The sequence below is a fragment of the Cryptomeria japonica genome, chromosome 10 (assembly GCF_030272615.1).
Source record: "Cryptomeria japonica chromosome 10, Sugi_1.0, whole genome shotgun sequence".
Classification (NCBI taxonomy): domain Eukaryota; kingdom Viridiplantae; phylum Streptophyta; class Pinopsida; order Cupressales; family Cupressaceae; genus Cryptomeria; species Cryptomeria japonica.
Window position 1 is genome coordinate 880,237,365 of NC_081414.1, and position 13,931 is coordinate 880,251,295.

The window sequence follows — 13,931 nt, forward strand, 5'->3', positions numbered from 1 at the left end:
ATGATGAGCCCTAGGTTCAAACATCCACTCCTTGTTCACTATGGTCTTGCACGCATCCATCTTCTTATATCTTTCTTCATGTTCACCCTTTTTCCTATCGTTCATATCTACACCACGTGGAATTTCAAACACCTTAGCAACTGCGTCCTCAGTAAGGTAGGCAATGATGGCACCCTTAGGAGTCTTGATCATTCAGGAGCGAGGATCGTAACATCGTGCACATTCCAGGACTAGCTCATTGCACTATATGGACTGCGGGAATCCGGCTGCCTGATAAATACCACTCTTCATAATGTTTGTGTAAGCTGAGGAAGGAATCTGGTTTCCAATTCCGAACATCCGCTGCCGCATCTGGTCCATGTTCAGGAAATGTATGTTTGTGTCTGTAATCTCCTTCCATCTGGATGACATCTTGGATTCTGGATAGAATCTTGTCTCATCTATCTTCTGTTGTTCCTTCCGAATGCTAATTCTGGACTTCAACATTGTACCTATATGAAGCTATAAGTTAGCAACCTTAGAAAATTTATCCTGACAACTATTTTCAGAATTGAATAAGTTCTGATTTCTTAATGATTTAGATAATTTTAGGGATGGAAATCTAGAATTTTATCCATATTTTAAACGAATTCTGAAAATAGAACAAAACATAACAAGATTAGGGTATGAAACCCTCATGAAATTCATTAAATCATCAGTTTTCAGACTTAACAAAGTCTGAAGGCATCTCCTTATACTTAGAAATTTCATCCAAATTAGAGTGCAAAGGAGTATACTGGATTGGAAAATGAACTATGAAAGGTGTGAAATGTAGAATTTTCACTCAAAATTTGTCTGAGGACACCTTCCCAAGATCAACAATGGCTGCCAACAAGTTTGAAGACAACCTGCAACTTTACAAACTAGTCCTTAAAAACAAGTTGCAATCGCGTGTAATGCACAAATTTGATGAAAACACTCTTCCCATGGTGAAAACAATCAATTCCGGGTATATATGTATGACTGGTAAAATAAAATTTTCTGAAGACAACTTTGAAAATGCATGTTTCAGACTTACCAACACCTTGCAAAGTGATAAGAAACCCTGGAAATGATCCCAAAATGGTGTAAAAACGGCCCCCAAGTAAAATCGCTAAGGTAGGTAAGTGGCTGGAAATGATGTTTTTTCTGAGGACAGCCTGCAACAATGGTGTCTCAGACCTGCAACAACACTAAAAGGCTCTGAAAGTGCACTGAAAACTCCTCCGAACAGCCCCTAGACAAAATTTCCCAAGGTGGAAATAAGCTGGGAACAAAGTGTATGTCTGAAAAATGAACTTCGAGCCAACAATGGAGGTGGAAAAATCTTCAGTAATGGTGGATATGTGCAGGTACAACTAAACATCTAGCAAAAAACAATAATGGCATCCCCTAAAAATGAAGATCTGCAACAACACTAAGAGGCTCTGAAAGTCCACTGAAAACTCCTCCGAACAACCCCTAGACAAAATTGCCCAAGGTGGAAATAAGCTGGGAACAAAGTGTATGTCTGAAAAATGAACTTCGAGCCAACAATGGAGGTGGAAAAATCTTCAGTAATGGTGGATATGTGCAGGTACAGGTCAACACTTAGCAAAAAACAATAATGGCATCCCTTGAAAATGAAGTTTCTTGTCCAAATTTGGAGGAATTTGACCTCCCAAACAAAATCACCCTTCTTCCAACAATGGCACCACTCATCAAAATCGCCTAAGTTGGTGAAAATGGTCACCAATACAAGCTGCAACCGTCGCCATTTGGTCTGATTGGAAGAAATGAACCTTAAATCTGCAACTCCAACTTGAAGAATGGTGTCAAAATGACACTTAGCAAAAAATCGCCTAGCTGGAAAAGTCACAATCAGCCACTAAAATGTCTTCAATTCGCCACTTAGCAATCACCATCAACAAATATAATATTATAATATTGCTGGCCTCCCTCTTTTAAACATGTTTTCACCCCAAGTTTTCACCACAAAAGCAATGTGGGATAAAACTTTGATACTTATACTTGCCTGGTGAAAATCGATTTGCTTCTAGAAGGTAAAAATCATTTAATGCTTATTGCAAATCATTTATTAATTTTTTTTATTTTTAAATAATCGTTTAATGACCACCAAAAATAATTAAATTTGAGTCAATTTATTAAAAATATTTCAAAATCTAGATCAAAATTGACATCAAGGGGAAAAGCGTCCCATGCTGGGATTAAAATCCCAATGTAAAATTTATTAAAAAATCATTTAAAATGCCTTTGAGGGAAAATCGACCACTTGGGATAAAAATCCCAACAAAATTTCATCAAACTTGCACAAATTTGCCTCTAGGGGAAAATCATCCTTTTGTTCATCACCAAAGTCATCCGCAATCTTGGTGGAAAATCATGGGTCATCAAGAGGATTTCCCAACAAGTAGTTAAATTTTTACCTATCTGGTGGAAAATCGCCCCATGTTTGGATAATGAGTGGGGAAAAAAAGAGGTCCATCAGGAATCTAGTGGAAATTCACCACCCATCAAGATTTTGAGTGGGGGAAAATCATGGGTCATCAGAAATGTGGGGGAAAAGCAACTCCCATTAGGAATTTTGACATTTTGACCCTTAGAACATGGATTTTCATCAGGAATTTAACAATTTAACCACTCAAAATCATTTGGACACTTACAATTCTCAATAAAACGCATTGGGACTTAGGTAAATTTACCAAAATTTGAGTGAAACAAAAGGAAACCTATTGGGATAAAGTGCAAAATCATCTTGAATAACTTCCTAGGATCGGGAAAACAACTCCTAAAGGTCCTAAAACACCCTAGCACTTAAACATCATCGACGAGGACATTCAAAAACACGCTAATGGTCAAAAGGTCTACACTTGGACAAAATTAGGATTGCTTAAAATCTGAACTTTTTACGTACTTGATCCTATAACTTCAAAACTCTAAATGACAATTAGGCATGATCAAAAATCCGATATTCGGGCATGGGAACTCAAAATTGCCCACTATGCTGTCAAAACCGTAAACTAACCAACACAGAAAGCAGGAAAAAGGGGGTCCCCATTTGTAATGGGGTGATGTGTGAAAAGGTCACAACAGGATGTGCAATACATCGTTAAGGGTTTTAACCCTTCCATCACTGAAAATCAATTTCACCTCCCCACACCCTACAATTTCTTGTGTGCTATTATTCTTGAGGAAAATTTTCCTACCATCATAAGCTGAATATGCTAAAAAGTATTCTTTATGAGGAGTCCTGTGGTAGGATGCACCCGAATCTATCAACCAAGAGTCATCATAAGTCACATTAGTAGACATAATAAAAGCATCAGTAGCTTCATCATCAAAAGATTTATCCGTAGAGGAATCATCATTATTTTTCTTTATATTCCTAGATTCCTTTTTGAGATGCCCCTATTTATCATAGTTCCAACACCTTAATCTACTCTTACTAGATGTTCTAAACCTTCCCTTGGAGTTGGAATGATTCTTAGACTTGTCCTTTCCACCTTTCTTCTTTTCCTTACCTTTCTCCTTAGATTTACCTTGTATATGCAATGTATCTTTGGACCCCTCTAAAGTCCTCATTTCCTTTGAAAGTAGAATGGCAATGAGGGCATCCAACTTTAGGTCATCTGAAAAACAACCACTGATTACAACGATAAGATTATCCCAAGATTCAGGTAGTGAACATAATAATAAAAAACATTTATCCTCCTTATCTATATTGACATTAATTGATTGTAACTAATTCAAAATTAGATTAAATGAATTCAAGTGTTTTGCAATCGAGTCTTTATCATTCATTTTAAGAGAATATATCTTTTTTTCAGAAATAAATTGTTAATGTGACTCTTAGTATGGTATATCTCTCCTATTCTATTCCATAATTTACATGCAATAGTCTCATTATAAACATTTAATAGAACAAAATTAGATAAACACAAATGAATAGTGTCGCAAACATTTTTATCTAATTTAATCCAGTCTTCATCTGACACAATATCTGGTTTCCTCTCTTTATTAACAACAATCTATTGATCTCTTTCTTCCAAGAGATTTCCATCTTTAACTTCCAAAGCTCATACCTAGTACCGTTAAAGTTTTCAATGTCCAACCTAGATGAGCTAGTCATGATCTTTTATCACATTGAATTTGAGACTAAGAAAACACATTACACCTATTGCAACAAAAAGCCCAATCAAACACTCCAAGAAAGGCACCCCCTTCTCTAATTAAGCCAACATGGCTTTGATACCAAATGTTGGAAAACAGGATGAAATTTTACAGTGAAAATATGTAGAAAATTTTATACATCCAAATAAATAGATAGCAATAAATCATAGATGAAAATAGATTACAATATAGTTGCAAACCATAACTCAGGAATTACATGGAGAAACCCTTGCGGGAAAAAAAATTTACACCCAAAGAGATCCAAGACTTGTATTAATCACTACAACATTTTATTGCTTCAACAACCTTTAAAATAACTTAATTTGCCTTCAACTCGAGCATTAAATATATAGGCATGAGAAAAACCACAAATCATGAATGGTTTTTAAAACCATTTAGACATAAATCACAAAAATAAGAAACTTCCTCTTCCAACTTGTGATTTTATCTACCTTTTAGTAATGTGCTCATGCAATCCAAAAAATCTTCGTTATATTCTCCAAGCTCATATTTAACTTCCCCTTTTAGTAATATTGATATAAATCCAAGAGATCAATGGTTGAGGATGATTAAGAGGATTGGGAGAAGGAGAAACCTCCAAGTGTCACCTTGTGATTGGTGCACTCACAGAGGGCCAAGATGAAAGGCATTTGGATAGTCAAGATTTTTTTGGAAAGAGATTAAGGGTAAAGATCAAAAAGATATTTTTTGGAAGTCCAAACTGTTCTTTTTTGGAGACGTGAACGGTAAGAATTTTTTTTAAGGAATGCATGGATAGAATTTGATGAGAAGATTTATGATATGTTTTAAGTTTACACATAGCTCTAAATGTTTAGGAATGTGCAAGAGAATCAAAATAAATGGTAACACCCTTATTTGCCACATACTTCTTTGAGTTTTTGGAGGATAAGGATATGAACATGAATTTAATTAAATAAATGTGTGTTTATTTAAAGGGTGAACTATAGAGAGAAGGAGGATAAAGGATTAACTAATTAAATAAATGAATAAAATTCGTTAAATAAATGGTAGGAAGACAATTCAGAAAGTTAATTGCTTTAATTATTTAATGCTGGAAGAGGATGAAACTGGGTATAGTTAGAATGTGGGGAATTTTAGGTGTTTACAAGGAGGTTTCAAGGTTTTGGGGACAAGGAACGTTTGAAGCCAGAATAATAAATTTTTTAATAATCTTGTAAATTTTCATAATAAATTGTTCACCTAGTTAAGAAAATAAATGGTAACACCCTTATTTGCCACTTACCTCTAGTTTCAGTTGTTGATATCTTTTGGCCAGAATATAAAAAAAACATGCACAGTAGGAAATCTGCTAAAAACATTTCCATGAGACTGATTGAACAGAACTCAAATTTAATGGAGAGATCAGGATGACATATCAAGAGACAAAATTATTATTGAGATATGTTTAAATGGTTGCTCAATAAGGGGCAATTTTTTTTTTTTTCGGATTTCAACAACTTTTTGTTGCACACTAGAAATTGGTTAAGAAATCCCACCTGTGTGATTGCCCTGGCTGTTGTATTTTATCTAATGTACATCTTTCATATAACCACTTTTTTCTTCTTTTCTTCACCTTCAGTTGCTGTCATTAGTATGTTTTAACCATTGCATTGTGTGCCACATTTTTAAATTTTTTTCGGCTACTTTTCTGATCATATGTATAGTCCTTCGGCAATTTTTTGTACTGTATTTAGATTCTACTATGGTTATAATTGTAGTGATGTAATATTTGCAATAATTCGTGGTACCCTTGAGATGTAAAGTCAAGGGATATTAAATTGTATTTCTTGTCATAATAGGACCTTGTATGTGTCATAACTCTTATTCCTACATGTTCTATGTTAGACAGTTCTTGTTCCTGAAGCATATATGTGCAAAAAATTTTAGTTTGGCTTTAGTGTTTGGTAAAACTCATTTCGCTATTGTTTATGGTAATCAATATCTTTAGTTAGAATGGATTTGAGGACGCCACTATGATGTTTTCATTGTCATTATCAAAATCCAGTTATTTGTTGATTCCAAGCATATTTTATATTGGTTAATTGCCATTTGATAAATAGATTATGGTGCTATGTTTAAACTTTACTTATATTTAGACATATTTCATTATGGCCACAGCTCATGCGTTCAATGTTATTTAAGCATTTAATGCTATTGAGTATCTGTGATTTGTCTTATTCCAAATTACTTCAAGTTACATATCCAGTGGTTTTCTGGTCTTCAATAGCTATAAATTGGAATTTTTTTCCAAACTTTACCTGTACCAAAGACAGGCCAAGAGATAAATGTAGTTGCCTGATAAACAGGAGGTATATCAAAGCCATGGCACATTGAATGTCAATTCAAGTTAATATAATCAAATACACATACATTTAGAAGCAACGATGATTTCCATTAATTGTTTATTCTCACTTGTACATAGCTATTAGTTTTGGTTTCTATACATCTTTAGAGCTATCTGCTATTGCAAAATACAAGCTATACATTGAATATCAAAATGGTAGAGGCAGAATGAAATTAAGTCTTTAAAGAAGCTGCTTGATCAATCCTTGTGATTTGAAATGAAAGTGGCTTTATATTTGGTACAAAACGGACTCATATTTTTAAGGACCCATCTGATGGCTTTAATCACTCCACGTTTTGATGACAAACTCAATTCTGAAATAGCATCATTCATTGTTTTTACCAGGAATAATTAATATCCATGTATTTTGTTGTTTCTCTAATGCACACATAAGATGCAATTTCTTCCATTCCATTTACATGTTGATTATAGTATCTTCCTCTCAGCATCTGGGTTCTACTTATTTTTATTGTGTCAACTGTATGCAACTAATACAGATACAATTTTCCAATGACAATGATAAGTATTTCGAGTTATTTCTATTATGCATTTGAAATTCTTTATAAATCATGCTATCTGCACCCCTTCCCAATTAACACTTATGTATGTGCTGTCCTTTCTATTGAGAGTATGTAAGCAGCCTTGAGTCTTGAGTTCTTCAAGATATACATTTATTAAATTTTATTAATCATTTTTTGGCTATTTTATCATAGAATAGAAGAATACGTTATGCCACATTTTTTGATTTGGTAATTTGTTAGGCAAGATACTCTGGTCTTTCTAATTTAAATTTTTCTGGTTTGCTTTTATGTCAGAGACTTACTCAACCTCTTTGGGTGTTGGCTTGAACCAGCAACTGTAAGTTTGTTCTCCTAAACTAAATTCTCCATTAGAAGAGAAGCATATGGAGCATGTTAAAATTGTGCATTTTGCTATTTTTTATGTCGAAGCCGTATTATACTCACATATGGATGCCAAAGCGTCTATCAATAAAAACTAGAAGCATTTAATTTGACATGTTTGTGACACTTAAATGCATGAAAAGCAAAAAAGAAATATTTTCTTATTATCTTTAATTTAATATAATTTATTTTTTCCTTCCATGCTCTCAATCGACTAATTTTAATTATCTAATGCTAATTATATTTTCACTTCCACCTCTCAACTGCCACTCACTCTGAGTTTAACTAATCAATCAATTTGTCTATTTGGATCATGGAATCAGTTAACTTCATAATTATATCAATCCGATATTATTAATTATGAGGGATTGAAAGTGTCCCCACAAAAGTCCACTTTTTCTCAAAAATAAGAATCAAAAGGAATATAAAATAAAAATATAATAGTACTAATTCGGTAATATAAAAATAATAATATATTAAAATATAATAACATAAGAATAACCTAATAATAATTTAATATTAATTAGAATATCATAATATAGTTATAATAATTTAATATTAAATATAATATAATAATACAATAATGTTTTAAATGGAATAATGAACAAATATAAAATCTTTCGGCGTACTTTACCTATATTCTTTTAAATTCATATCTTTTTGGTTTACTCTTGTTATTCTCATATTCTAGATCAACCCAAGGTAATGAACATAGAGAGTCATGGAATAGACATGTTGGGAACGCATCATGCTGTTAGTTTTTAGTGATCAGACTGAATGTAAATAACTCAAACTGAAAATGCAACACATAATAGTACAAAACAACACAAGAACAACACAACTGTACCTTGGGAAAACCTCCCTCTTGGAGGAAAAGCCCAGCAACAAGATTTAGATCAGATTATATTAATGTCAAGGGATAGCCAAGTACAAATTTGCCCACTTAGGGCATGAACAAACTAAATTATCTGAATCTTGAATTCTGATCCAAATTTAACTTTGTCCTTCAATCTGATGATAATCGCCACCCTTGACTGGATTCACACAGTTAGGATGAATTCACTATTCTCCAAGGTAAGTTCGCTGACCCCAGAGTATAATGGCAGACCCTCAAGGTATGTTCGCTGTATCTTGAATTGCTTGCAGATCAGATCACTGAATTGGATGAATGCATGAGTGTATTTAGAATGGATTACATCGCCTTGTTTATATAGGAGATGCAAGTTACTTATTTGCCTTAGTCGGCTATAATAAACTTGGTGCCAAAATACATTAAATTTGAATTTTGTTTACAAGTTATATGAATAGGTCTTAACCTATCATGTCGTCACAAGTTACGTGTTGCCTTAGCACGTTACACCCAAATAGGACCAATTGCCACTAGGCAACATTAAAATTTAATCAAGTATAATCCGAATTGGCTATTTATTTTCAACACATGCATCAACTGAACATGGAGGATACACATAAAAACATGGAGCATACACATGAAAACAAAACCCTTTCGTCACCTGAAAATTGCGAAAAATCAAAGATTCAAAACTAAAAAAATGCGGGCTGTCAAATCTGTCAGAGCTCCATCGTGCAGGCCACGAAAAAGCGCGAAAATTGAGTGAGCAAAATTGTGTAGACAGAAAACCCCGACGCTAACGTCTGCAAATTGCACAACCCAAAAAAATCGCACGGCCCATACAAATCGTGAGCACAGGCCCGACCTAAAATATTTTGCCAAAACCCTCGAAAATCTTCCATGCAACCAACAGAGATGATTCAGAAAAAAATCCTTCATGACTTTCCTGTTAAAAACGTGAAACCCTAGCTCGTGGCTCAGAAAAAAACACTGTTCGCCCAAATCCGTGCACACAAACCCCGCACACGATTTTTCAAACCTTCTAACAAAAGCCTTCAAAAAAGTAGAATCGTTTTTTTTCATAAAAAAACAATTACAAAAATCTGGAAAGAAAATTCTTGAAAGGAGGCCTCGAATTTTTATTAAAAAATTCACCAAACTCTAAAAAAACCCATCGACCCGCTCTGATACCATGAAAAATTGATTGCTCAAATAATCGGATAATTTATTGAACGATATACACACGTATATATAGAGTTTAAAAGACGACGATAAAAGCCTAAAAAGCTTAAAATAATAAATAAAGCTTAAAAAACTAAATAATAAAAAGCTAACTATGTGTCTTTAATAAAGAAGCAATAGTTTCACTTAATGTACTAAAAAAGCTAAATCAGTCGACTAAAAAGCTAAATATTTAAATAAGTTGACAAGTAAGATGACCGCTAAAAATAGAAGATGACCATTATAGAATAGATATTAATATTATTTTAACAGAGCATACACATAAATCTATGTAGACATAGTGAATAGGTAGATAACAATAAACATTATGATTAGCTAGTTAACTTATAATCAATCATTGCTTAGTTTGGTAGGAACTCAAAGGGGCACCAGTAAACTTCGCAACTCAACTAAGCCTGAGAGCATGCCACATCCAAATCATGGCCATTGCTTCACATCCCATTGGAGGAAGGAATGCACAACTATGACTACTTCCACCCCTTGTGGTAATCAATTCATCACTTGGCCCACAAGAGGCAGGAACGTCCAATTATGACTAGTTCCACGTAATATTCCCACTATTTTTTTCGTTTTTTGAGCACAACAAATATTACAATGCACCCATTAAAGTTACGAAATATAATCCCAATACTATTGAAAGTAACCCTTCCACTTTCTGATCACCAAGAACCCAATGTGGGAAGGTGAGAGCATACGGTGATAAGGGGTTCGTTAGCTCACTAATCCGCTAGAAATTACAATGCAAGTACAATACTGGGCAGCAAGCCATCCCTTTCCACTTTTCAGCGGGATGAAGAACAAGAACTTGGCGGTAAACCAACCAAGGTAACAAGAGCATAACAAAACCAAATCTCTCTACTGCTTATGCAGCGGGAGGAATTTTACATAAAACTATCACTCAACCGCATATTTCAGTGGGAGGACAGTATCACTCAACCACTTGCTCAGTGGGAGGACAAACTTGAATTACAAAACATGATGGCAGCTAAGCCATCCTCTTCAACTTGTTCAGTGGGAAATGCAACTTAGAATGATTGGTCAGTACTACTGAAGCAATCTTACAAAGAGAGAGATGCAAGAGAAGATAGATTTAAGTACAAATCTCAAGTATTCAATAACAAGTTCTCACCACAAAACACTACTTTCTATTTTGAAATCAGAGACAATGAAACGCAAAACCAGCCACCTCAAAATCCACTAAAATGCTCATAACTTTCTCAAAACTGAATGAAATCATGCCAAACCAAATGCAAATGATGAGTATAACATAAGCGATCAGTTCAATACCTTGAGACTGCAACTGGAGTGCAACAAAGGTGATGCACGCAACCCAAGTCAATTCTGGAAATGACATTTTGGCTGAATATTTCGATTTGCAACTGTAAATTGGAGAGCTATTAAAATGCCACACCAATGTAGGAGAATTATTGTCTCTCCGATACATTTCCAACGAGCCTTCACCCAGAATGATGCACCCAACACGTAGATAGCTACGAACAAAATACACTTCAAGCCAACACACACCAACACCAAAAAACACAGCAGCACACAACTCTTCACCAACACACCCAAAAATCACCAAATAGCTCAGAACTTCGAACCACAGCTAGGAGTGATGTCTCACACTCGAAACTGGAAAGAAAGATCTAGGAGGTATTCACCCTCGAAGAAGTCTGGAGTCATTCCGACAGCATAACGATATATTTTTTGTGGATAATCAAATGAGGAGCCAAACACCTGCTTACATAGCTTTTCAAGTCTAGAATTCAAATGAAATTGCCTCCAAATTCTCCTCATTCAAATTGCATTTCATTTCATGTGGTGGACTGAAAAATGGCGCCCACTTCCCAAGTCAAAAATTGCGCCTAGTAGAGAGGACCACGATTTTGGCATAATAAAACTTTGAAGTATAAAAATAACGTCTTCTTTTAATCATCAAATAATTTGCCCAGGCATGACTTAGGAAAAATATCATATTTTACACAATTCCCCATAACATCAATCAGTAATAAAATAATTAAATAATAACCTTAGGATAAGGAATAATATTTAATTAAATCGCTTATAGCTCCAGTACTGATTATCAACAAAATCCGGATGAGGTTGAGCAATGAAGATCATTGAACTGTGTTGGATCAGGACCAAATCCAGGACTGCCAAAAATAGAATGCCCAAACTGCCACTTACTAAAAATAGTAAGTTATGAAATAATGCTCTAAAAATCGTGATCTTCCCAACCAGAGAAAGAGCTTGGCGAGCTTAGCAACTCTGCACCATCCCGATGGCCAAACCCTAACTTACTAAAAATAGTAAGTTCACATTCCATCCTTGACAAGCTTGGTCGGAACTCCAAAGAACATGGAAACCCTAATTCACCTTTCCACATAGCCTACGACTCTCCAGAATAGGCCAATGGACCACTGAATGCATCATCACAAGGAAGGGGACATTACAATCCGCCCTTCCCAAAATTGCTTGTCCTCAAGCAATCGCAAGCCAGGCTTCTGTAAAACCTCCTCATTCTCCCATGTAGCATCCTCCATCGGTAAGTCCTTCCACTTAACCAAATACTCTTGGATGGTCCTCTTCCTCAACAATCGTTCTCTGACATCAATGATGGTCTCAGGAACTAGCACCAATTCTCCCTCTTCGTCCAAAGGAGGCAAATCAGAAGAGACTATCACATTGTGCCCAAGCGCTTTTTTGAGGCGTGACACGTGGAAGACATTATGTACTTGGCTACTCGCTAGTAGCTCTAACTCACAAGCCACAACTCCCACTCTCCTGATGACCCTGAATGGTCCATAAAAACGTGGCTTGAGTTTTTTCGCTCCACTCTTCTTGAGAGTAGCCTGTCTGAAGGGCTGAAGTCATAGGTAGACCATGTCATCAACCTCAAATGAGGGCTCAATACGCTGCTGATCAGCATACAACTTCTGCCGATTTTGTGCAATCTGGAGGTTGTCCTTCAATGCCTTCAGAAGATATTGCCTGAATTTCGCAAGGGCATGCATTATGGCAAGCATCTCCTTGTCATAAATTGAATATAGCCTTTTAGGTCCTCTCAACTTTCTACTTTCAAAGACAATAGGATGCTTGTCTTGCATAAGAACTGCACCAACACCTTCTCCTGATGCATCACATTGCAGTTCAAAAGGCTTGGTGAAATCTAGTAAGTCCAAAACCGGGCATGAGCTCATGATTTCCTTAAATTGATCAAACACTGTTTGTGCCTTTGTAGACCACTCAAAGGCTCCTTTCTTAGTGAGATCTGTGAGGGGGGCAGCCAACTGAGAATAACCCTTCACAAACCTTCTGTAAAAACCGCATAGACCCAAGAATCCTTTCAAATGAGTTATGTTCTCAGGTGGTGGCCAATCAAGGATAGCTCTAATCTTTTCAGGATCCACCTTCACACCCTTTGCACTGATGATGTGCCCCAAGTAGAGCAACTCCATTCCAAACTCACACTTAGATTCTTTGGCAAACAATGATTCAAACTCCAGAATGCTAAGAATTTCATTTAAGTGTTGTAAGTGCTCCTTCCAAGACTTGCTGAAGATGAGAATGTCATCAAAGAATATGAGCACAAACTTCCTCAATTGCTTCTGAAAGATCTTGTTCATGTAGGACTGAAATGTGGCTAGAGCATTAGTCAAACCAAAAGGCATGACTAGAAATTCGAAATGCCTAAAGTGGCATTTGAAAGTAGTCTTCTCAACATTAGAAGCCCTCATTTTGATTTGATGGTAGCCCGATCTCAGATCTATCTTGGAGAAGTACACGACACCATGCAACTCATCAATCCTCGGAATGGGGTACCGATTCTTGATGGTTTTCTGATTTAAGGCTCGGTAATCCACGCACATACGCATGGTCCCATCCTTCTTCTTCACCAATACAACAACTGAAGCAAAGGGGCTCTTGCTTGGCCTAATGTAACCCATGTCTAGAAGCTCCTTAATGGCTTTCTCAATCTTGTCCTTCTACTTCTTTGGGTAACTGTTAGGAGTAGTCATGATAGGCTTAGTACCTTCTTCCAACTCGATGATGTGTTCAGTACCACGCTCAGGCGGCCTACCTGTTGTGACGTATTCACACATCGCCCCATTGCAAATGGGGACCCCTACTTTTTGCTTTCTAGGGTTTGTTTTCTAGGTCTTTTAGGGTTTTGTCTGTTAGCCTTTGCAGGATGAGTGCTGTCGAGGGGATCGTTGGATTACAGGCTTTGCTTGAGCCAGGGTGAGTCCATAGGGCCCCAGAATTAGGGTTTCTTTGAGAGTCTTCCTTAGGGCTTGGTTTTGCTCTCGTTGCTAATTGTGTCTTGCTTTGTGAATGGATATCATTCTTGAAGGTCCGAGCTAGGTCGAGTTGGTGAGTGGTG

The 13,931-nt window shown here is 36.0% G+C and overlaps 1 protein-coding gene across 6 annotated transcripts in view; it reads left to right on the top strand.

The window, feature by feature from the left end:
- Positions 1 to 13,931, top strand: part of LOC131026717 (uncharacterized) — a 109,447-nt gene that overhangs the window by 32,970 nt on the left and 62,546 nt on the right. For all 6 annotated transcript variants that reach the window (XM_057956649.2, XM_057956651.2, XM_057956653.2 and 3 more), the window contains one exon: positions 7,369 to 7,411. In XM_057956649.2, coding sequence (XP_057812632.2) covers positions 7,369 to 7,411 — 43 coding nt within the window. The remainder of the gene's footprint in view (positions 1 to 7,368; positions 7,412 to 13,931) is intronic.